Below are 24,968 nucleotides of genomic sequence, written 5' to 3' on the forward strand. Positions count from 1 at the left end.
GGGGGAGCAACAAAAAGTGTCAGGATTTGGTGGGGGGGGGGTGACTGGTACACTCATTCCTTCCCCACCCTCTTCCCAAGGGTGACAAAGACCCCAGGCCATGGATCAGGGGGTCAAAGGGCAAACATGGAGTGTCAGGACTCTCTGCTTCCCTGAGGTATTTCTTTGGAGTTGCTTTTGTCCGCTACTGTCGTGACATTCAACTCCGTGGAGGCGGCTGTGGGTTGGGATGGGGTCGCCGTGGCAGCAGGGCTTGGCTCCGCCTCCTCGCTGCTGGTGGACGGCTCCTGCATCAGCCCCCCCCAGCTGGCTTTGTTCAGCCCCAGGTGGCCCAGCATGGTCTGGGAGAGGCGTGTGTCTGAGAAACGGGCCCACTCTGCAAACAGAGGCTCCACTACGTATGACATGAACCCTGAAACAGACACACACACACGTATTCATTGATTTAGGGAGGGCCTTGATGTGGATGTACATGTGTTCATCCTAACCGGACAGTTCAAAGTCCCAATTCTTACCAATCTGGATGTTGCCAGTGGAGTTGACTTCGTTGTCACACAGTGGGCTGACTTCAAGTTTGTGCTTCTTCTCAACGTCCCCTGAAAGATGGGCGAGAGGACGAGAGAGACCGTAAGAAGTGATGGAAGAGGAAGTAGAGGAGAGCAAGATGAGAAGAGCAGGGATGGAGGAGAAGGAGGGTGTACCTTGACGGAAGAACTCTGCTGTGACCTTCTCACTCCACTGTTTACTGAGCTCCCAGGGTCGGCAGGGGTTGCAGATATCCGCACACTTCAGAGCCATCTGCATGGGGTTAGAACCACAATGGACGTTTAGAGCCTGCAGTTTCCCCAGAGTCAGCTGTACGGCTGGTGGCCAGCTGGAAACTGACCTGTAGGAGGAAGTGACGGTGGCTGGCTTGGCTCAGACACAGGTCTCCCTGGTCCAGGTGCGTGCGGAATTTGGACAGGTACTCGTTCTGTCTGCTGATGTCTGTGGCCAAGATCAGGGAGCCCAGCTGCCTCTCCATGTTAAGGCTGACGAGTCAAACACAGAGCGGATGGATTATAACCACATTAACGCCAGTTCAAAGTTAACGTAAATGCTTAAAAAAAGAAAAGAAGAATGCTCTGAATGCTGATTGGCCAGTGCGGCAGGACAGCTGAGTAGCAGACCTGTCTTCAGCAGGTAGGTGGGAGAAAAGCCCAGTCTCTCGAATCAGGCCCACTGCAGACCTCCAGTGGTGGTTCTCCAGAACGGAGGTATTCTGCTCCTCAGAGAAGAAAGCACACACACACACACACAGTCCCCTAGTTAACCGGTGATCCAGGAAGCTAGGTTTTTGTGCCTGCATGTGTCAGTGTGTGTGTGTGTTCTACAGTGTGTTCCTACCCTGTAGAGAGTAGCCAGGTAATGGTTGGTCTTGATGAGGAAAGGCTGGTTGACCCCGGGGTGGTCCAGGTCGTGAGTGGCAGCTGCCAGCAGACCCAGCAGGATGTCACAGGAAGTGAGCGACTTGGCCAGCTGCATCACAGGAAACACAGGACTCCCACGTGAGTACAGGTTCAAGTCACAGCAACACCATGGAACAAAACCACCTTGCAGGTCGCCCTGGCAACCCTATCAGACGCTCATCGCGTCGCACCACACTGAGCGTGTGCACAGCGCTAACAAGGTGCTGTTACATTGACATTACATCATGTCATTTAGCAGACGCTCTTATCCAGAGCGACTTACAGTAAGTACAGGGACATTCCCCCCGAGGCAAGTAGGGTGAAGTGCCTTGCCCAAGGACACAACGTCATTTGGCACAACGAGTGTCGAACCCATCGAACCAACAACCTTCTGATTCATAGCCCAACTCCCTAACCGCTCAGCCATCCGACCCTCCTGTTCCCCTTGGGGCTGGGATCCCCGGCTCACCTTGGGCTCCCGGAGGTAGCAGTACATGGCCTGTGTCACGTCGGCCGCGTGGACAGCGTTGTGGTAGGGGTTCTGGTGGTGGTAGTCCTCCTGGACCATGACCAGGAACCTCCACAGCTTCACCATGTCCAGCTGAAAGAGCTCCACCAGGCCGTACTGGTTGAGCAGGTGGACGGTCAGTGTGACCAGACTGTTTCCTGGGGAGAGAGAGGAGCGAGGACGAGAGACATACACGGTCAACACAAATACACCGCACCATCTTCACACCCAATTCACAGGCAGACGTGTAATATTAATATCACAGTGTAGTCTGCGGATCTAAGTTTTCGGATATATTGCAATTGTTACAAAGCAAAACCGCTTGCCAATATTATCTGTTGAAAGCTGCCAGCAGAGGGCAGTGTTGTCTGTATGTCTGGTTTGATAGTGATATGATTGACAGGGTCACAAACACTATCACAAGTGAAGGTGTTGGGGAACAAAAAGAGTGCTTGTGACGATGACGCAGTTTTATTCCAGAGAAGTCTCACCATTGGTTAATCTGTTGAAGAGGAAAATGTCAAAATTCCAGCTCCCGACTTTCTGCAGCATGCACTGCAGGGACACAGGAAAACCATGGTTACAGTCCACGTCTGGGACAGCTACGGGAGAGCGCCCTCCACACTCTCCTTCTCAAAAACAGGAGAAGAAACGGTGCTGTCCGGGGTGTGTGTGTGAGCGCTGGAGGGGGGGTGTACCCTGGCCTGTCCTAGGTAGTCCTCATCCAGGAGGAGGAGGTGGTTGTGCTGGGTTGTTCCCCGGAGCAGACGGGACGAGCGGAGGTTCCTCTGGAAGCTTAGAAATCTGTGGATCCTCCCGTCAGACACAGACCCTGCCGAGCTGGACCCGAGCCGAGCTGCACACACACACACACACACACACACAGGTCTTAGCAATTCAAAATGTTGCAGCTAGATATGAACCTCAATGACGTGGTATGAGTGAATGTAGAAAAACGACATACACAGACACGCTTTGCTGATACAGCCACCCACTCTAAAAGGCGACATGCTGGACACACACACACACGTCGTGCTGTCTATGGCCACGCTAACACACAGACTGTGGGAAAGCCCTGGTGCCATTCCGGAAGCACGTCAGCATTCTAAGGAAGGCCATTATGTTTGAACCAGGAAGTGAGCACACACACACACACACACACTTCAAATGTCTGAGGTGAAAACAGCCGGGCTGGCGGGGACACAGACAACATGAAGCCAGGCTCACTTTCAGCCTGGGCACGCAGTAAGACGCTCACACCAGGTCGTTTGGTGAGGTATTTTAATCTGTCCGTTAGTCCCATATTTCTGCCCAACACGCACACGCTGTGTCTTATCAGTGTGTGAAAGGACTGGGCTATGTGACAACATCTGTCAGTGAGTCTGGTGACATCACAGGAGGGTTGAGAAGGCAGGTATGACCTGTAGACAGTGTGCAGGTGAGAGATATCTCTTCATCTCAGTCAGGTTATCAGTGAGCATGCCTGGCAGGCAGGCAGGCAGACAGGCTCAGCTAGGCAGGGTTGGGCAGGTTTTGGATGGGTGCATTTAGCCAATCTTTTATGGGCTAGGTAGGAATGGGCTAGGCAAGTTTTTTTCTGGGCTAGGCAGGTCTGAGATGGGCTAGGCAGGTCTGGGCTAGGATGGGCTAGGCCTGAGAGGGGCTAGGCAGGTCTGGGCTAGGATGGGCTGGGCTGGGCAGGTCTGGGCTGGGCTGGGCAGGCCTGAGATGGGCTGGGCTGGGCTGGGCTGGGCTAGGCAGACCTGAGATGGGCTAGGCTGGGCCAAGCAGACCTGAGATGGGCTAGGCTGGGCTAGGCAGACCTGAGATGGGCCAGGCTTGGCAGGTGTGGGCTGGACTGGGCCAGCAGCAGTGTGGTGCTCTTCATACTCACAGTGAAGCGTTCGGTAGTCGATGCAGAGGTATGGGTGGGATCCTCTTCGTTCCGGTTCGAACCCGACTTGGCTTCTTACTCTCACATCTCCTAGAGGGAACCAACACACACGTCCTCAAGAGACACGCTGTACGCTGAGCACGGAAGCAGACACGCGTGTGTGTGCGTGTGTGTGCGTGTGTGTGCGCGTGTGTTCTGGATGACATTGTGTTGTGATGAAAAACAGACAGGCCAGTTTTTCCTGTGTGTGCGTAACCATGGCTATGCTAGGGGAATATGGTTAAATTCTTTACCCAGAAACCCTGAGCTCTGCCTCTGCTAAGCTTTCAGGCCTCGCTACATGAAAACACCCAAATCAACTTCTACAAAACAACCATGACCTCAGCAATCCCCCTCCTGTAACCTCGACCAGGCTGGACTGCTGCCCATTTCATACCAACACAGATATGACATTCACAGATATTACACATTCACAGAAAAGTAGCTGACTGCATTGCCAGAAGCACTTTAGGCAGCTGAAGGTCATGTAGCTGTTGAAGGTCGTTGACAGGAGGCTCAGTGTTTTGGCCCAGGGAACGATCCTGGTTTGAGCCTGTCAGGGTCGCTGCCTTGATAACTGGCTGTGGGTTCCCACAGCAGGTTTTATTCTATGGTTAGATCTATGAGCCCACACACACACACACACACAGACACACAGACACACACACACACACACACACACACACACACAGACACACACACACACACAGACACACACACACACACACACAGACACACACACACACAGACACACACACACACACAGACACACACACACACAGACACACACACACAGACACACACACACACACACACACAGACACACACACAGACACACACACAGACACAGACACACACACAGACACACACACACACACAGACACACACAGACACACACAGACACACACACACACACACACACACAGACAGACACACACACACACACACACACACACACACACACACACACACACACACACACACACACAGGCCAGGGCACTCCACTAGCTTCAGTACCCAGTAGCACTTCACATCAAATCTCCACCGGGGTAAATCTGATCAATTCTAAAAGCCCTGAGGACGGAGGACAAGACTTAAGCCCTTTGTGATTGAGAGATTATCAACGGGCCAGGGATTGACCATCCACTCTGGGTCTCGGTTTGATCCTTTTTACTCCCTAACCCTTTGCCTCAATCTATTCATCTGTCCCCTAGTTCTGTATCATGTTGTTAAAGTCATTGTGTTATCGGGTGAGCACAATAACATCGATAAAAGATACAGAGGCCATTTCCCTCAACTCTGCTTGAGATTGCAAGTGGCGTTGACGTGGAATGTGTTGCGTGCGTGTGCCAGTGGGAACGGACACACCGTGGAAAAACATAGCTAGTTTGTCCACTGTGCTGGAGTGTTAGTGTTTGAGGAGGTGGGCAGTACTTACCTAGCATACGGATGTACAGAGCTGTCTGATCTGAGCTGTCGTAGGAGATGGCTCCTCGTCTCTGGGAAGAACAGGGAGGAAGAGGAAGAAGCTAAAAGACCAAGAGTCTATTTGTGGTTCAGAAGGCAAAGCAAACGTAAAGAACTGCAGAGTTAGCGGCATCACAAACGAGACGCTTAGCGTATGTGGGTGGACTTGGGTGAAGCGTTACTGATAAACAGTGTTCCCATGCCGTATCTCAAGGTGCCTGTTGAGTGTGTTTCTGTGTTTCCCATCCAGCTATCTGGGAGTGTGAGAACAAGGCACATGCTGCATCCCCCTCTCTATGTACTGCTCACACACACACACACACACACACACACCATGTGGTGTAGAGTTTCATGGGGATTATCAGTAAACGACCCTGTACTTCCGCTGGGTAAAAAAAAAAAAAGGCTGAAGCGAAACATTTTGGAAATAAAGAAAACAAACAGAACTGGCCCAAATAAGTTACATACTGCAGGTTCTGTGTTAGTCACTAGTAAATATATTGTTTATAGCTACAGAACAACTTGCAGTCCCACCTACTCACTGTAAGCTTGGCCGGCTCCCTGTTGGGAGGCCCATGAAGCCTGTCACTTAACAGGAAGTGCGGCCGGAGGTCTGAAGCTGGAGGAGAAGGGAGCCTTATAGAGTTAATCACACCTCACTTCCTGCAGTAATAGGCTCCCCATGTAACGATTAAATTGAAGCAAAGCAGCTTGACGATCACTAAGGAAACGGACACTCACACCGGCTCTCCCTGAGCTTACTGAGCACGCCAAACCAGAGAGGGGGAGGGAGGGAGGGAGGGGAGAGACAGACCGAAGGAAACCAGAGAGGGGGAGGAAGGGGGGGGAAGGAGAAGAGAGACAGACAGAAGAGAAAGCGAGAGAGTGAGAGGGAGAGAAGGAGACGTAAAGAGAGCAGGAAAAAGGAGGGCGTGAAGACTCAGAGAGAACGCAGGTTCATCTGTTCCGAGCAGAGTTGATGGGTTTAATGCAAGACTATAAACACCCCACGTTGTGGTCTTGCTTCAGCAGGAGAGTATCAGATTATCTCCATTGAGCATACATGTAGGGCGGGGGGTGGGGGTTAGTAGTAGCTGTAGTAGTAGTAGGGTTAATAGAGGGCATGACCTTTAAGGATTTCCCTGGGGATAGCCGAGACAGGTGATAGAGGAGCCGGAGCATGACCTACAGACAGATGGACTGACACTCCTATCAGGGTTTTGGCTCAGCAAACTCACCACACACACTGGCCCCCCCCACCCAGAGAAGGTCTAGTCTCCAATGCACCACAATCCTCCCTCCCTCCCTCTCTGGGTCAGGCTGGGTGTGTGTGTCACTGTCCCCAGCTCTGGGCACCGTGCTCTGGGCTGTCTGGACCACAGCTATGGAGGGTCAGACCGGGTCTGGGTGCTTTTTTCCTCTGCCCATCATGCTCTTTTGTACAGTGGGTCCTGGTAGGAGAGGCTCTGGGCTGTTTGGTTTTCAGGCTGGCTGACTGGCTGGTTTTTCAGGCTGGCTAGGGTGTCCCCAGATGGCAGAGCACTCTGCCTAATGACGTCAATGGGCTCAGACGATTTGCATACATGATTTTTATCCATTATCATTCCCTCGCTCGCTCTCGCCCTCTCTCTCCCCCCCTGTCTCTCGCCCTCTCTCTCCCCCTCTGTGTCTCGCCCTCCCTCTCCCCTTCTGTCTCTCACCCTCTCTCTCCCTATGTCTCTCGCCCTCTCTCTCCCTCTCGCCCTCCCTCTCCCCCTCTGTCTCTCACCCTCTCTCTCCCTATGTCTCTCGCCCTCTCTCTCCCTCTCGCCCCTTCTGTCTCTCATCCCCTCAGGCTTTTCTCTCCTCTCGACTGAAAAACTAAATGCTTTGAGGCCATGTTCTCCCACTAACCATAGTGAAAGGCTGTAAAAACATGGACATGCACAGAGAGGGTTTGAGAGGGTTCGGTGGGGCGAAAAGCCGCCTGCGTTAAAGACTGTTTTGATGGGAGGGCGATAACCCTGCTGTGATAACCATAAAGAAACTGCTTCCAGTGTGGAAGGGCAGTGTTACAGTATGTGTGTGGTAACTTAATGACCCCTTGTTACCGATACACACTCCTTAACCACTCGTCAGCCATGATAAGGATCAGGGAGTGTCCTACAGACGCACAAGGGTACGTGTCTTCACACACACACACACACACACAGAGAGAGAGGGTCTGGAGAGGGCCTGTGTCTCTGACCCTGTATGTCCTTTAAGCCCACATGACAGTGGCCAATCCACAGCTAATATTTTACTGGCTAGCAAACAGCTTGACTCATAGTGGGTAATCTGCCAAGCTGTATTTGACTGTCAACAGGCCAGTGTGTTTACACACACCACCGGTGGTTAACATGTGAGTAATACAGCGCGTGTGAGGGTGTGTGTGTGTGGGGGCTCAGTGTGCAGCGATGCCCAGTTCAGTCCCAAGAGAGAACAGCACAGGCCAGGTGGAAGGCTGGAGAAGGGACACAGGCTGGCACAGGTAAACCTACAATCCATATCTGACATTCATGATGAGGTCAACAACCCTGAGGTAAACAAAGATGTGATGATGCATTCAGGCACTTTGTCACCAACGTCACACTGGGTGTTGTGTCGAGCAGGTATGGCTAAACGTGCGCATTGAGCCATTCCTGCCACACCTAGCTGCCTCGTGCCAACGATCTCATACACACACACACACGCACCTTGGACATTTTGGGGACTGGCACACTCCTTCTCAATCTCATCTCTGAGCAGTCAGTCTGTGAGCATTTCTTCATCCTCATCCTTGTAGAATGTGGAAGAAATACTGCAGGATTCACTAACCCTAACCCTTCATCTGTTCCTCAGAGGGAGGGAGGTCAGAAGAGCGGGCAGTTTAGTTTGTGGTTGTCAGAAGCTGACCCCAGCTAGCCTTTACTCCTCCCAACCAGTGTCCATAAGCAACCTACTAGCAGGATAACCCTATTTATTACAGGGGTCATGACCCTGGCACATGCCATGACGTCAGGGGGAGCCAATCTGAGACGGGCCTTATCCATCAGATCACCGCACTCAAGTTTAGGGCCATGTGCCGGGGTCAAAGAGCAGAAGCTACCGAGTTAGCTCCTTAATGATGTCACAGGCAAGGCTTGTTCCAGCCTGCCGTCAGTCTGTAAATGTTTGATTAAATCACAAAGCTTAGAACATGCTGAAGGTTTAGTGTTACTGCCATGGGTTTGCACAGGTATGGTTGAATCAACTTTGACTTTGAACATGATGGTTTTGGTTGTTAAACTGTTTACGTATGACAGTAAATGACTGCCTCCTCAGGTAAACATGTCTGTCCATGAAGAGACTGCTGTACAACTGAGGTGTGTCTTCAGGCTTTTGTCTGCAATAACATGTTTATTTTTCTTCTGTTGTTTTCTCGTGTGTGTGTGTCACTTTGTGTGTGTATGTGTCACTGTGTGTGTGCGTCACTGTGTGTGTGTCACTGTGTGTGTGTTTAAAGCAGACAGGTTGAATAAGCTCCTTGGTGCACGTCATCTTAACTCGCACACGTGAGTAATCATCACAGATCGAGATCTGGGCCATTCGCATGACGAGCAGCATCGGTTAAACCCTCCCAAAACTGATGGAAATAGCCAAGGCAGCCTATGTGTTATTTATACTGTTGTGTTGGAGGACAGTACGCGGGTGTTCAACAGTGGGCAGTCAATCCCACACTTCCCTATTTTAGCCACAGTGATAAAAATCTAACTTCCCCATGTAGCTAGTCATAAAGAAAGACTGGAGGACAACCAGTTTACAGACAGGGGTCATGCCAAGTAGGAAGCCAACAGTATTCCCATAAACTCGTACATCATGTCACACACACACACACACACACGCACACACAGGGTCTGTAAACTCACAGAGATAAAAGAAGCTGGACATCATAAACGGAATGTCTGCTCCTGAGTAATGGCTACTGGCTGTGCAATGCTGTGTAGCGGAATAGCACATTCCAGAAACGGAGTGAGTGCTAGGCTATAACCCTGGACTTCACTAGGAAGAGTGCGTGTGCATGTGTGTGTGCGTGTGTGTACAGTAGCTGCTGCTCATAGAAAGTCTGAACACCAACAAACTCTAGAGAGAAGATGTAGGGGGTGTGTGGAGGGTACCAGTCTGTCAGAACACGTTCCCTTTGCACACCGCCCCTCAGTAATCACACACATAAATTCTTTTTAACCGTCAGGAGAAGTGTCATAAACTAATTTAAGGCTTCTTTAAACAAGGTACTTTAAAAGGGGCTTGTATAAATGTGTTTTTAATGGCCGCTCTCTCTAACCAAAACAAGGAATGTTTGAGTTTGTACGTGTGTGTGTGTGTATGTTGATATGTTGAAACACATTCTCACAGCCTGATGCACTCAACACGGCAGCTTAGAAACAACGGTGGTCATGTGACCAAGGGGCCCCCCTGAGAGAGGGGGAGGGGCGAGCGAAAGAGAGAGGGCAGCATGCCTGTATCTGAGGAAACAAAGCTTTGTGTCCTTTTCGCGAAGACCCAAATTCTGAATGAGCTTCAGAGCTGCAGCCAGCCACCACCCTCCTCCTCCCCTGCAAGTCACACGGACCCAGTCTGCTTTGGCGCCGGCTCTGGATTTTGGCAGCGGCGAGGTTAAAGCAGGGCAGATTGCGAAACGGCAAGCTCCTTCAGCATTCTTACCACATCCTGAGACTACGTCAATCCAACGCCATCGGCTCAAAACCTTATCGTCACAGTTAAGATCAACAAACTGACTCCCTTCCAATAAAAGCGTGCCGTTTTAACACTTGCTGTTCCGGTACCCAGAAAAACGAATCCGTGCGGACAGGAAGCCTAGCCGCCCCATGTCCTCTTCTTGTGTATTTAAGAGTTTTACATGATCTGCAAATCTCCCTCTGGGTCGTAAAACATGTGACCAACTGCTCCCATCAATACTGGGCATCTGTTTACAAACTGATTATGATATCTCAGTTACACACAACATGACACATGTCAATAACATGGCTTTGATCAGAGGAGTGGTGACAGACAGACAGGCAGGACCATGGCCATGTGAAGTGAGCTGGTGGGTAGGATTCTGGATGTAAGGGTTTAGTGTGTGTACGTAATGTAACCCACATGATTCAGAGGCTGTGTCCTACCCCAAGCTCTATACACCGAGACCTTTTCAATGTGCGTGTGCCAATCTAATCTGCCGAATTTCTCTCCCAGGGTGTAAAAAGCACCCTGTTTAAAGTTCACTTTGGCAATCCGAGAGCAAACAGCAGCTTGCATGTTATAAACCTGTGTCACAATGTACAAGCCATTCACTTATCAGGCAGCTTCTGATACTAGAACACTAACAGCAGTATAATACACTTCTAGAAACCAGCAACGCAACCAATGTGTAAATGAGGCCTTTCATTTAACGCCACGGACACAACCCCTCTCCAACAGCATATTTGACACCCATTCACATCCATACCGAGCACAAAAAAACACATTCTTCGGTGACTTCATCTTTTTCTCGAACCCTACTCTTTTCACCCTCTGTTTACCAGAGGAAATGTCTTCATCTAAACGAGGGGGTGAGAGAACGCCAGCATGTGTGAGAGAGTCAGTGAAAGAGAGAGAAAGCGCCAAAAGAGAACTGGGTTTGTGTGCGAGCGGAACGCTCTGAGCCAAAGAGAAAGGGGGATTGAAACTCCCGACCATCTGGGAGTTTGGCACAGGGTCAAACCACTGCCCCCAGAGCCCGGGCACATGTCTAACGGCCTCTCTCTGTAACGGTAGCTCGTCCTCGCTACCACAAAAACAGTGCTGTGGAACCACAGGGAAAAACACACAGCGGACACTGAGGACTCCTCAGGGCCCACACGGCACACAAACACAATGTTTAAAGAGTAAAGTAATTGCTCCTTGGCAAAGGACTACTTGTGACAGTCAAGAGCTGGGCCCAGCCTGTACAGTACAGAACACTCAGTCACTGCAATGGTGTTTACTTCATGTGTCAAGTGTGTCATTGCTCATCCCCATACTAACCAATAGAAAAAATGGTTCCAGGGGGAAAAAGGAGGAGAGGGGTCTGGCAATATGACTTCCAGCTTGTCTGGGAGGAAAACAACGAAGGAAAAGTTTCCTCTCCATAACCTTGTCTTCGTTTCCCCTGACCCTGCAGTAGGCCTTCATCTCAACTTCAAAATTCTGTATCACCTTTACAAAAATGATACGCGAGTGATCCTTGTTTCCCGGGAAACTCCACTTAACACTACAAAGCCTGTTGCTCATTGCGAGCGCTTTTTTCCCTCACAACAAAAGGAGCGCAATGAGAGCACACCCCACCGATTAGAGATGAACTCTGGCCCACTCAGGGGAGACAACGGACAAACATGACCCAGAAACACAATGGACCCCAGTCTGTGTTTGTAAACACACAGTGTGAGTGATCCAGCCTTCAGCTGGTATGGGTCTCATCCTGGGGGCTGGGGTTTGACTGTGTGTGTGTGTGTGTGTGTGTGTGGGGGGGGGGGGCAATGTGGAGGTTGTGGTGGCAGGTGGGGGCAGCTTCGTCACACTGTGCTGGCCCAGAACAGTCCTCCTAATGTGTAGCCAAATACCAGAGCCTCATCGCTATCCCACAATCCCCTTCTGGCGCATATTGCTTGAAATGAAGTGGAACGACGAGTTGAAAAGGATGGAGTGGGAGATGGCAGACGGGTGGAAAGACATGTGAAGCCCTTCTGTCGGTCAATCCATCCACTCCACAGTTCCCTCGCGGGTGGCTGTTTCTCTCTCCTGAGAGCCAACATTAGCCCCCCAGGCCCGGGGACACCAAGATGCAGGTCTCTCTCACAGGCTTCCAGCCCACAACTATGTTGTGTCAGACACACATGGGTGGTTATGTGGAGCAGTGTGCTTGACAAAGGCCTAATGGATGGTCATACACTCAACACTACCGTCTCAATGTCTGGTAAGACATTTGAGATAGGGTTCAATGATTACAGCTGGAGCGGAAAGCCTACAGTCCAGATCGAATGTGTAAGTCAATGTTTGAAACCATCCAGTGTGTGCAGATTTTAAATGGACAAAGATATGGACAACATTGGGGAGCGGTTTTGAGATCTACATTTGAGACAACTGTGGCAGAGTTGGATTATTGGAACTTCCTATTTAGTGACCAACCAATAGAAACACTATTAACAAAAGGAAAGCTTTCAAACTAACTTTCAAACGAAGTGCAAAGTAGGGTTCTAATTTGGTTAAATCATTAAACGTCGTGCTACCTGTGGAGGTAGAGCACCAAAAGGACACACAGTAATCGTGCTTCCAGTTCCTCATGGCCACATGTTGCAGTCCAACAAGAAAACTGTAAGCTAAGCAGTTCAACGCAAGTGTGCCTGCAACAGCCGTTGAGGTGGCTTAAAAAGGAAGGTGACACTTTCGTCTGTTGCTAATCGCCATGCGAGTCCCCTGTCTGCATTGAACAGAGGCTGGGAGTTCAAACTGACGTTGATATTTCAGATTCACACAAAGTGACGTGTGCATGGTGGGGAAACGGAAAAGAACCACTTGCAATATATTCTGATGAGAATTTGTAAAACACTCCACAGCCTAGGCCTAAAGAACCAGCACTTGTGTCAACGCCGGCATTTACCTAATAGGCGATGCGAAATCATTGAATATAAAACGATACAGGTGCAATAGTGAGGTTAATTATACCCTACCTGTGACAGCTGTCTGGGATCAGGGGCGCCGAAGAGAGACGAGCTGGAGCTGAAACTGATGGCTCCCCTCCGGCTGAGAACATGTTTGGGAACCGGCCTGTCTAGAGGCAAGACCGGCAGCTGATAACATACTTCCATTGAACTAAAACAGAGCTCAATCCAGATCAAAACTCAAAATGGAAAGGAAAAAAACCCAGTGAGTTAAGAGAGCTAAAAATGTGCAGAATTAAATGGAAAGCCAGGTAATGGGAAATTGTTGCAGAGTATTTATCCTTTTGCGTGTAAGGAAATCCTCAATGCTTGCCCTGTAAAGTTATTTTGTTCTCATTGACTTTAAACTTGACAAAATCCTCGTCATTAATATAGTCTCTGTATTTCTCTTCTCGCGTGTCTCCTTTGGTCTCATTCTATTCGAATTGCAACCATGCTGCTTTTTTTCTTCCTTTTTTCACACAAATCTGGGCCTTCAAAGGACAAGGCCTGTTTATTCTCTGTATGTTTATAAAATCGCTTCCTCATTTTTCTTTTCCAGGAAAAAAATCCTCTCATCAGACGGTCTTCATCGTGGCATGGCTCCCCAGTATGTCTCCAAATCAAAACAAAAGGCACGACCAGCGACCACTTCAAATGGGATATCTGCTGATGCACGACACCGGTGAATGAGGTGAAAGAAATCCTAGAAAAAATATATTCGACTTCCCTTTACAGTGGTTCGGTGGTTTTCATTCAGTGTTTTAAACCAGTAGAGTCACTGGTAGCATGTATTCTTTCATTTTTTTTTGTAAATTCAAGGATTATTAGCACGAGTACTTCACCACGCATCGGACTCACTCAATGCAGCGCTGTCATTAAAACAAAGTGTCTGGCTTTGAGGGAAACCCGACGTTCATCAATCAGAAGCACTAGTCCGACGTAAATTGTCACATGGTGGAAATAACTGAAAAATAAACTGAACGCGAAACAAAAAACACGTAAATTGCTCTACCACTACCTAATCTTTCTAAACAGTCTAGTTTCAGCATACACCATAATCTCCTTGGCATACACACCACCTGCCAAAGATGGAGCTGTTGAAGCTTTCACAAAAAACGCCCTTGTGAAGCTTATCCAATCGCAGCAAGGCAACGTATACAACGCCAATAGAGATTTGACTGTTGTATGTCATTCGTTTGTAAAAGGATACGCTATTGGCTACACGTTCAGGGTGATCCCGAGACCGATTTGAGCAGTCATTTGCCGACGGCACGGACCTCCACAAGGGTATTCCACCACAACGGGGTTTGCCCTACAGCGGTCCACATCATTGCCTGTGATTACCTTCCTTGCATGAGTCATCCAGTTGTAGACTACTTGAGTGGGACTCTCTACAAACAGTTCTATAACGCGAGACAAAGTTGGAAAGCAACAGTTTCTAGATGTCGTTTTTTTTATTTATTAAGAACCACAGGCTGGACCTAATATTGTCTGGAAATGGCTGCTTGTGGCTATTTGGCAGCTACCCACAATGAGTCAACTATAGCCTATGCTATTGTTTTGCTATTGTTATGCTATTTATTCTGGAATTGCCTATCGTTGACTATTTGGAAGATGTGGGGACAAAGGGGAGAGGGAATATTATCACTTCAGCAAACAGGACACGAAACAGCTCAGTCAAAAATACACTTTAATATGCCTACTTTCTTAAGGCTTAATTGATCAATCCTATACTACCTGGGAGTCAGAGACTAGTCATTTTCCATCTTAAATGCTCATCCAAGAAACCACGAATGTAATTCTTGCAATTTTCCCCAAACCATCTTCAACGTTTTTAATGTATTTTTATTTTAAGTTTTTTTTGTCTCGTGCCGGGGATCTGGTGGACAATGGTGAGCTGCGCCATGGCAACAGTCAGGTTCACTGCCAGTTGAGGTCATAATGAGAGTAACACCCCCTTCCTTTCTACCCCCCCTCCCCCCACCCCTTCCCTCCATGGCTCACAATGCAATTCCACACAATCACACCCCCTGCCACAAGGTCCTGTGTCTTTTCCAGGCAACCAAGGCAACATTGTGGAAAATTGCAGCCGAAAACTACAGTCAGTCGCCCTCAGCAAAGACCACCGATGACAGGGGAGAACAAAATCATCCTGACAGTCTTGAAAACAACGCTGAAGCGTTATATTTGGTTAGTTGTGTACTGTACATTTACATTGCAGGAATGAATAAAGGGAAATGTCTCTCAAAATCAATGTGAAATATAATACAGTGCTCTTGCTGTTGTTATTTAGTCTATTTGTTCCAAGTCCTTTCCTCTAAGCCACCATGAAACAAGACTCTCTGGTATGTACTGTATCCCAAAGTGTAGATTAGTGTACACATGCACTTCTACTGATGTGTGTGTGTTTGTGTATTGTTTGCATATGTGCATGTTTGTGTATAAAACTTATTAAGGAAGCCATTTTGTAACTACATATTTCCCATAGTCAGTACACAGCACACACACACACACACACACGTCCCTTGACAGACATAGTTAGCTGCCACAGTCACAGCTGGGGCCCCAGGGCTTTTGGGGGAAGGGGATGAACAGGTGAGTCGCATACCTGCTGAAAGCCTCAGGGGCTCCAGGTATCTGCTTGCAGTTCGGTCCCCCTCCCCTGCCCCCGGGACTTTCCAGAAGGTCTGAGGATCTCCCTGGGTCTTAATTGATTTACCCGTTATAAAACCAAAGTTATTTGAGATTAAAGATAATAGTGCTGTCAGCCTAACTGTTTGCAAACCAGCACACTGCTATCAATGCATACATTGTAAGGCGACTGTTTATTTACTATAAAACAATCACCCAATAGTTGAATTTGTACTGTTTGTATGCACAATAATAAGAACAACATTACTGAATTACAATTTAGTAGATTTTTGCATTACTCAGCCAGAGCTGAGGTGCCAAAAAATCTGTAATTAAATGAAAAGGTGCAACTCTCACAGTTCATAACTTGATTTGTAGTGTAAACGTTACCAAGTGTGCAGAGCCATCTAGTGGTGAAAAACCGCTTTTACAGGTTTTTTAAGGTGCCCCCCATAGAGGGCAGCAGAGGCATCAAATTGGTTGTTTGGCGTTTTATGGGTTAAACAGTATAATACCACTTAGCTCAGCGGGACGATTTAAGCTATAACTGTTTAGCTGTGACTGAATAAATAGTAAAAACAACAATTATAATAACTACAGTAACCAAGTCAAACATCATCACTAACATATAGATTTGAATTAACACATTATCAATATCCCCACTTGATCCTGCACCGTATTTGCATTCATCTTACAGGAAAGCTTACCCTGGTCTGCCACCAGAGGATACTCTTGTGCTGTCTGTTTCTATTCTTTTTTATGTGTTTTGATAGCTGAACAAAAACATATAGAACCTTATCAGAGACCGAGGACAACTTAAAAATCATACTTTCACTGAAGCACATCACTGTGCAGAATGAAACCTTTTCATGCTCAGTGAATGATTCGGAAGCAGAATGATTCATTTAATGATTGAGGCCACAGAGGCTTCCCTTAGATTCAACAGGACATAAACAGCCCTGAATAGTCTGGCATCGTAGAACTGAATCATATTGGAGAACCCAATCATGTTGGAGACCCAGTAAGAATATCAGTGGCAAATTAACACTCATTAGCCAGCCCTGTCATCGCCAAGTTCTCCCAGTTCACCATCTACCATTACCATGGGCCAGGGAAACTTGAGGCCATGACAAGCATGATGTTTTATTCATCCCTCAGCCTTCCACTGATCCAGAGGCCCTGAGAGTAGATACCTGACTCCATTGACCTGACTGCCTCACAGGGTGAAAGACTGGAGCTCTGGACCTGAGGGAAAGGAACAGGTAGGATCAGAAGAAGACGAGGAGATCTTCACAGCACCTGCTTTGAACCGTCAGTTAGGTGTGTTTGTTTGTTTGTTTTTGTGTTGTTTGTTCAATGACAACGTCTAATTAATCACCGAATGACAGATTCATACTTCTGGTCTCAATATGAGACATTGTTTTAACAGATTTGGATCCAGAGTCCAGATATTGACAAAGCACAGGACTTGTAGTGGAAATAGAGTAAGTGGGTGAAATGTGTGTCCAAGTGGTAGCTTCTTTATGTTGAGAAAACGACATGGTTATTTATAACATCTCTGTAAATAATGAATAGGCTTGATGCTCTAACAGTAGACCAGCAGATCAGTGGAGCTTAACAACCACATATCATGGAACTGTATGGCGTCATGTGTTCAGAGCAAACTCTGAACACACTGCATGAGTGGTGCTCATGCAGTTGCAATAGTGGCATTTGGTTACTAATGGGGTCCCTGATATAAGTGTGACAGATGTGTACCAATCTGATGTTGCTGTGGAACATGAGACCAACTGACGTTTAGGCATCATGCTGTTATGAGTGGTTGAGCTTTCAAAAAGGATGCCTGCGGTCCGAAAGGAAGTCCTTGTGGTGATTTCTCTCCATGTGTGCTGAACAGGTGCTGGTGAAGTGAGATGTCAGAGCAGAGGCAACGCACTCTGTCCACCTCAGGAGAGGCTCTCTATCTGGTTCTGGGTCTGGACAAGACCTGCTCACAGGACGACATCAAAAAGTCTTACAGGTAGTAAACACATCTACAAATGGACAATACGACGCAGCAGAATAACATTGACTGTGTCATGAGAGAGGTGTAACCGCCAATGTCGACACAAGGAATTGACAGCGGCACGAGCATCTCTATCGGTTGACGGATTGCGAACATTACAACAATTAGGGCTGGAGTGACCTTTTCTATGACATTTGCGATGCTCTTGAGCTCATGTGTTGCAGGTGCAATGTCACCACTGAGACTAGGCGCCGCACAGACTGTTTAATGGGGAAATGAAGTGACTGTCTGTGTCTGTTGATTGAAAGAGGTTACCTTGTTTCTGTTGACTGTTGAATGAGGTTGCTGAGGTCTGTTGTCAGTTGAAAGAGGTTGATAAGAGAACAGAGCAGACACTGAAAAGTAACAACATGAAGGATAAAACCGAAGAAGAAAAAATACTTTTGGAGAATGACTAACTGATACAAGTCCTTTTATAATCACAGCCAATGATTGTCTGACAGCTGCATGAATACAATATGACTTCCACAAAACTGAAATATTAATACTGCAGAGCAGATGGCAGGCCTTGTTCTGCTTAGGTCAGGCCTTATAAAAGACTCCCTCGTTTGCTGTGTGTGCCTGTTGCTGCGCTTTTTACGTTTATTTCCTTTCAACAGACCCTAAAGTACCTAACTGTGTGTGTGTGCGTGTGTCTGTTTTCCCATCCACGAGTGCTTGAAAACAAATCACACCCCCCATTGGGAATGGCATGGCCCTGTCAGCATGGCTGTAGTTCTACTTTCTATGCACACACTGCCTCTTCCTCTGCTACACAATGCAGCCGCAGGAAGATGCATCTTTACCTGGGAGATCAGCTATAATGGAGGCCCACAGGCCCTGATGGTAGGAGTAGAATAGTGCTGCTTTTATCTGGCTGCCATGCGGTGTGTTGTTACTTGATCACCAGACAGGGTGATCTGACCGCCAAATTTAGGAATACATTGTTGTCACACTGAGTTCTTAAGCCGTAAATGCTGTTAGTGTAATTATCTTTTCTCATAATCTATGTCTGAAGAGTTGTTTCGGGCATGAACCTAATTCCCTGCTGTATGGATTTTTTGAATCCTTGACATTCATATTTTCACTAATCTTGAGTTTTTCAGCTATCAATTCTCATCGCATGTTCTTAAAACAAGTCACATCCTTATGGCTTAATAAAATGAATTCCTTTTCGAACTCATACACACGCCTCTACATAAGTACTCTTTAAATGATGTAATTTAAATTCACTTTTGGGACAATTCACATGGTTAGCGTTGGAGCAGCACTTGTTTGTTGTTAATGAATATGTAATCATAGCAGCAGTTCCCGAGCCGGTTGCCTTGATTAAAAATGAACGAGCATGATGCTCGTGGCATCATAAAATGTTGATGCAAACATTAGAACTTGGGGTGGAACTTAGGATGTAAAAAGATATCGCTAGAATTTGAAAACTTTTGAAAACAAATTTTAAAACAAATAAATTTTGAAAACAACCTACAAATATATGTTTATTAAATACTACAGTGTCCGTGAACTGTTGGTTTAATCCATGACAAGCAGATCTGTCTTGTCAAACTGGAGATCCCCTTCCCACTGACATATGAGCATCACTATAATACACACTCTCAGCGGTTGGTAGTTGACAAGAATTTAGGCCGTAGGAAACACATGAATCAGCCGTGATCAAGTTACCCATATCTATTCACTCTTCCAGGCCTCACTTAAACCCCTATCCCCCTTTTTGCCACTTTGAGACACCTCTACAGTTAAGTTAAACTTCTTCATTAACTAATTTGCGTTAATTCCTGCTACAATCCATTTTTTCAGAAAACTTGCGTTAAGATATCACCCGGATAAGAACCCTGAGAATCCTGATGCCACAGATAAGTTCAAGGAGCTGAATAATGCCCACTGTGTCCTGTCTGACACCACCAAGAGAAACATCTACGACAAATATGGTTCACTGGGGCTGTACGTGGCCCAGCAGTTTGGAGAGGAAAACGTCAATACATACTTCCTGCTGTCCAGTTGGTGGGCAAAGGTCTGTAGATCTCTCTCTTTCCAGATCATGTACGTGTTTCCCAATTTCTTGGCTTCAATTTGAAGATTTCACATTCATACAGCATGTATCGGACTCCCATAACGTACACGTTTGCTCGTACACTTCTCTCCCTCCCTGTGCATCCAGGTTATAGAGGGTTGTTTTAGGCGTGAATGTTGGAACTGTGTTTTTGATCTGGCGTCCTCAGGGGTTGTTTGCAGTGTGCGGCGTGCTGACAGGCTGCTACTTCTGCTGCTGTCTGTGTTGTTGCTTCAACTGTTGCTGTGGGAAGTGTAAACCCCACACGCCGGGAGACGACAACCCTGACAGCTACGCGTCTCCAGAAGACCTGGAAGAGCAGATACGCACAGACATGGAAACAGGTGAGTCTCACGCACACACGCTGAAGCTTGAATCTGGAACCACATCATGCTTGTGTGGTGAGCAAACCTGTTTAAAACATTCCAGATTCGCAGCTTCATAGTCTCAGTAACTCTTTAATAAACTCTTAATCTCAATAACTCAGCTTGCTAACACCACTGATAACACAATTTTATTTTGAATATGTGGAGTAGATACTTGAGACAGATGTTTTGCGTGTGATCCATTGTTCTGGTGCCAGTTAACAGTGGGAGGGTCTTTTCATGTTTTCTGCAGTCGTCAACATAACTAATAATTACAGTCTCTGCGTCACCTCGCTAAATGCGTTTCCATGGCAGTTATTTTGAGCCATATCTTGATAAAAGGGGAAACAATGGCTTTTGTTTCCGGCAATCACTGCAAACTAATTTGACACTAAATAAGCATTCAACTTCCTTTCCAAACACTTAGCTTGTGACAAATTTGTTGTTTGTGATTACTTATTTAATCTAAACCAAGAAGAATCAAAACGTTCCAAAGCAAAAAAGGGTTCTACTCAAATGGTACAATGTTTGAGTACATAATAATTAGGCACATCTTCGCACCTGTGTCTTCTTTGTAAGAGCACACTATAGGCTGAAAAAGGCTGTAACACCTGTGTAAGAAGCTAATAGATCCATATATTTCGACAAGAGATTAAGACATTACTAGACATTTTATGGACATCCGAAGGGTACTGAGATCTAACACCAACCAGGATATATGCTGGTCATCTCCTGACAAAGAAATACAGTTACAGATTCGGAGTTCAGTTTAACTCCAAAGGTACATGTATGAGGTGGACTGACAAACCCCCCAAACAACACTTCAAAAAAAGCTTGTCTCCTCTCTTCAGATGTTGACACCCCCATTATAACTCAGCCAGTCAATGCAAGTGAGAAGACCCAGCTGATTGGTGATGGACGACGCGCCTACACCTGAGGAACATCATGACGAACAGAGGAATATGGAAGTGCTCCAGCTTATAAAACCTGATAACATTTACAACTCCAGGATATTTGTAAATACGATATTTAAGTGTGTCAATCGTTACTGGACAGTTATTGTGTTTTCTGGAAATACTCAAATACAATATTCTTAATGTCGCTTAACTGGAGGTTATTATGTCTAGAAATTCATATATTTTTTCTGCAATAAAGACATTCAGTCATTTACATATCTATTTTTTGTATTTTCACTTGTAAGTTACCAAATTGTCTCCGGACTTTGCTTCCACATATTCCTGAGCAATGAAAACAAGACGTTTTAAAGGGAGTAAAAAAAAAAAAAATTACCCTCCTTCGAGCCGGATTTGAACCAGCGACCTAAGGATTACAGTTCAGAGACTCTACAGTCCTCCGCTCTACCAACTGAGCTATCGAAGGGGCCACATTCCAGAGGCAAAAACTTGGCAATTTAAAGTATTAAATAGTGACTTTTATATATATATCTTGTTTTAAGATCTTAACAGCGACATATTTCGATTAATCGTGAGCTATTAAAATTCTTTCTAGTTTGTTTTGTGTTGCCATGATTACAGTTTCACAAGGGGAATTAGCGGCACCCGGAGCACATTCGACTGGCTATCGCGACCAATTAGCTACCTCGGTTCAAGGTTCGAGGGCCAATCGGATTCTCACTGTCCAATTGCGTCAGTCCGATTGCGCCAATCGGAACACGTACATCTCCAATTACGTCACGCCGAGCTGAGCCGTAGCAACGGCGTCCACGACCCCAGAGACCCCCGCCGAGGTTGACCCCCGCCGAAGTTGTGAGATGAGTGACAGTAGTCGCGTCAGTTCATTCATTGAAGGATACGCTCTTTCAAGTTGTCTGTAGTACCGCGCACCGCAAAGGTAAATACATACATAGCTAATCAAAATAATTTTCCGTTTGACATTTCAATACATGTTAGCATTCATCGGGTCAATGACAAGTAATATCACGAATATTAGAGTTTGTCATTTCAGAGTTTGTCATGTAGGCTAGTTAGTAGATTTCCTCAGGTAGTATTGCTGTCATTTAGCTAGCTACTTTTATAAGGGATTACTAATAGGTTACTGTAGCGACAGATGTTATTCCGACTAGCAAAAGCAATATTTAACCTGTTATATATAATATATGTCACTGGGGACAAAACGAAATAAATATAACTTTTTCACTTGTGGTAATAAAGTGACCCAGAACAAGTACAAACATATTCTTCTGGAAATAGTAGCCAGCTAAATATTTGAAATGTTAAAAAGCTAATTATAACAATAAATACATGTTATTGTACTAGTGTAAAAATCGCTCCTTTTACCTATTAGATGTCGAGTTCAAAGAGCCACAAAGGAATGGGGGATGGGGAATGGATGTCCCGTTTGAGGAGGTTTGCCAGCTCTGGGGTTTGGCCTGCTGATGCAGGCAACAGGCCAGCCCCAAGACAGAAGAGGTGGTATGACCTCTTTCAAAAGGTATATAAAATGAGCAAAAGATCACAGAAAAAAAATTCTGATGGCCTATAAAAGATGACTGAATTGCCAGAAATACCAGTCACAGTATGGGTCCTTGATAAACATAATGAACAGCAACTTCAGTGTCAATGTCATGTTTAGTCACCAATAGAAGATATGTCAAAACGCTCCATTTCTATTGGGTTGTTTTCGTTAAAAAAGTGTTTGTTTTATTTGGAACAGATTGAGAAGTGCCCGTTACAGTCAGGGGGTCAAAGAATGCTGTTTGGTGGGACACAGCAGTGTGCTTGTGGCTTTCACAACCCAAAGGTAATGTGAATGAGACTTCTTGACACCAAAACACTAAAAGAATCACTATGTGATGTGCTCAGTAATGTGATGTCTGACATGGATCTCTCTGTCCTTAATACAGCCAACCACTGGGCAAACTGTGGCAGAGACCTCTACCTGTGCTGCCCCTCCCCCACTGGGAACAGCCTCTACCTCAGCCTCTGCCTCTGCCCCTCCTCCACTGGGAATGGCCTCAGCCTCTGCCTCAGCCCATGTCCCAGCACGGCCCACACTGAATTTGTCCATGGTGAGTATTTCAATATTATTGTCATACAAGCTTTCAAATATGGACAACCACTGATTACATATGATGATGGCAAAATGGAAGAGCATTTCAGGTTTACAATGTATTCCTTTGATAAATGCTCTAATTGTCACCACAGTTTTCTAAACCACGATTTGGAGGCTCACATGGCGCTGCTGCAAAGCCAAATGTGAATGTGGTTAGGAAAGCAAAGGTAAATATGATTATATGTAAATATAATATAATACATATTTATAGGTTAATATGAGCAAACCTACATCTTAAGAGCTTGATTTGAGTCCATTGATTTCTACTTTTTACAAATGCTTCCCCCCATCCTTCTCCCAGCCTCTGTCCAGTCCACCCACCATGACAGGAGACACCCAGGCCACTGCCAGCTCACCCATGGCCTCTGTGAGGACCACCCCACCTGGCTTTGGTTCCCCTACAGCCTCTGTGAGGACCACCCCACCTGGCTTTGGTTCCCCTACGGCCTCTGTGAGGACCCCCCCACCTGGCTTCGGTTCCCCTATGGCCTCTGTGAGGCCCAGAACACCATCAAGCCCTGCCGTGGCTTTTGTGAGGACGGAATCACCGCTCTCAAAGCCCCCATCCACCCCCTACAAAGCCTCCATGAGGACAACTTCTCGCTCCAGCCCTGCGATGACCTCTGTGAGGCCCAGCACAGCTTCCAGCCTCAGCACTGTTGTCTCAGAGACCAGCACCAGCCCTGCAATGGCTGCTGTAAGTGTTGTGTTCTTGGAACTGTTTTAGTTTTATAAGATGAGGTTGTTCTCATATGATTGGGCTATTCTGTTTTTATAAATATATTTATTTCTCTTGTTTTGTAACAGGATGTGCATGATGAGGATGAGCTTGCTGCTCCTGGCCCTGCTCCTGGTCCAACTCCTGACTTCTGGCTTCCTGTCAGAATGAAGGAGACGATCCCAGTTCAGGACCAACGGTGGATTGCGTCCACCCTTTTTCAGTCTGGCAAGCTGCGTTTGAACTTGAAGCTCTGGTATGAGCCACCAGCCTCTGCCCTGATATACCACCAGGCTCCAACACCGGACCGCTTTTTTGCCCACAGGCTCTTGGTATGGATGCCCTATCACTTGTGGAAAGTGAGGGTAGTCTGCCAAACCTGTGGGAAGCAGCTGACGGGGTATGGTGTGCACAAGAGGGTGCGTAAGGTCCTGGACGTGGACCGCTACTACCTGATGGTGACGGAGACACTCAGGTGCACTGTGTGTCGCCTGACCCATCTGGCAACCAGTCAGGCTGTCCTGGACCAGCTGGACCTGCCTCACAGGAGGAAGTTCAGGATGATCCTGACACGCTTGTGAGTTAAAAATCTACAATCATTTTCTGATAATGCCTGCTGCAGGTCCTTACATAATTGAACAAGTTCTTGAAACTTATCTGTCTTTTCTTCAAGGTATGCTTGTGACATACGGGTCATCCGCATGTTGCGGGAACGGACCCTCGGCAATAGCCCGGCGTGCCTGGTGAAGCAGCTGCGGGAGAACCATGGGGAGGAGTGGTTGGACCGCCTGGCCGACTACTTGGGGGAGTGTGCGGCCTTCGTTGACCAGCCCAGCCTCTTCCCAGTGACCTGCCAGGAACCTCCACAGCCCCTCGATGTCCCAACCAGCCGGTGGGTGCTGTCGGTGTACGGCAGGGACATCATCAGCCGGATGGACCATATAAAGGCGTCCATCACGTCAACCTTTGGTAACATTTTGAAGATGGACTCCACCAAAAAGGTAATAGGATGAAGAAAAT

At 47.0% G+C, this 24,968-nt stretch overlaps 2 protein-coding genes and 1 non-coding gene across 8 annotated transcripts; 1 reads left to right on the forward strand and 2 right to left on the reverse strand.

Annotated features, from left to right (window-relative positions):
• Positions 1-13: 13 nt before the first annotated feature.
• pde7a (phosphodiesterase 7A) lies at positions 14-13,619 on the reverse strand. 2 transcript variants are annotated; one of them, XM_047023555.1, is made up of 12 exons: positions 13,081-13,619; positions 5,328-5,388; positions 3,851-3,937; positions 2,655-2,812; positions 2,448-2,511; positions 1,918-2,114; positions 1,387-1,518; positions 1,170-1,261; positions 887-1,031; positions 702-798; positions 516-596; positions 14-412 (listed from the first exon to the last, which is right to left on the reverse strand). In XM_047023555.1, the coding sequence occupies exons 1-12, from the start codon at positions 13,216-13,218 to the stop codon at positions 135-137; spliced, it is 1,530 nt and encodes a 509-aa protein (XP_046879511.1). In that variant the 5' UTR covers positions 13,219-13,619; the 3' UTR covers positions 14-134. The 2 variants fall into 2 exon arrangements, with proteins under 2 accessions (XP_046879511.1, XP_046879509.1); XM_047023553.1 differs by having other exon boundaries at positions 15-412; positions 3,851-3,940.
• A 36-nt stretch (positions 13,620-13,655) lies between these two features.
• dnajc5b (DnaJ (Hsp40) homolog, subfamily C, member 5 beta) lies at positions 13,656-21,334 on the forward strand. 5 transcript variants are annotated; one of them, XM_047023592.1, is made up of 7 exons: positions 13,656-13,744; positions 16,843-17,004; positions 17,114-17,168; positions 17,582-17,704; positions 19,541-19,754; positions 19,963-20,137; positions 21,010-21,328. In XM_047023592.1, the coding sequence occupies exons 4-7, from the start codon at positions 17,598-17,600 to the stop codon at positions 21,093-21,095; spliced, it is 582 nt and encodes a 193-aa protein (XP_046879548.1). In that variant the 5' UTR covers positions 13,656-13,744; positions 16,843-17,004; positions 17,114-17,168; positions 17,582-17,597; the 3' UTR covers positions 21,096-21,328. The 5 variants fall into 5 exon arrangements, with proteins under 5 accessions (XP_046879548.1, XP_046879546.1, XP_046879549.1 ...); XM_047023595.1 differs by having other exon boundaries at positions 13,660-13,744; positions 16,907-16,946; XM_047023590.1 differs by having other exon boundaries at positions 16,843-17,168; positions 21,010-21,334.
• Positions 21,335-21,450: 116 nt separating this feature from the next.
• trnay-gua lies at positions 21,451-21,538 on the reverse strand. Its single transcript is given in 2 exon segments — positions 21,451-21,486; positions 21,502-21,538. It is a non-coding gene; the product is annotated as a tRNA-Tyr (tRNA).
• Between the last annotated feature and the right edge of the window lie 3,430 nt (positions 21,539-24,968).

The sequence above is a fragment of the Hypomesus transpacificus genome, chromosome 8 (assembly GCF_021917145.1).
Source record: "Hypomesus transpacificus isolate Combined female chromosome 8, fHypTra1, whole genome shotgun sequence".
NCBI classification, from domain to species: domain Eukaryota; kingdom Metazoa; phylum Chordata; class Actinopteri; order Osmeriformes; family Osmeridae; genus Hypomesus; species Hypomesus transpacificus.

Bases quoted from the DNA above. Each gene is read 5' to 3' on its own strand.
- pde7a (XM_047023553.1), bottom strand. From the start codon at position 13,218: ATGGAAGTATGTTATCAGCTGCCGGTCTTGCCTCTAGACAGGCCGGTT. The intron at 2,813-3,850 runs GTGAGTATGAAG...GTGTGTGTGCAG, and splicing joins CGACTACCGAACGCTTCACT to CTCGGCTCGGGTCCAGCTCG. The intron at 1,032-1,169 runs GTCTGCTACTCA...TTGACTCGTCAG, and splicing joins CACCTACCTGCTGAAGACAG to CCTTAACATGGAGAGGCAGC.
- dnajc5b (XM_047023590.1), top strand. From the start codon at position 17,598: ATGTCAGAGCAGAGGCAACGCACTCTGTCCACCTCAGGAGAGGCTCTC. The intron at 17,705-19,540 runs GTAGTAAACACA...CCATTTTTTCAG, and splicing joins GACATCAAAAAGTCTTACAG to AAAACTTGCGTTAAGATATC. The intron at 20,138-21,009 runs GTGAGTCTCACG...TCCTCTCTTCAG, and splicing joins ACGCACAGACATGGAAACAG to ATGTTGACACCCCCATTATA.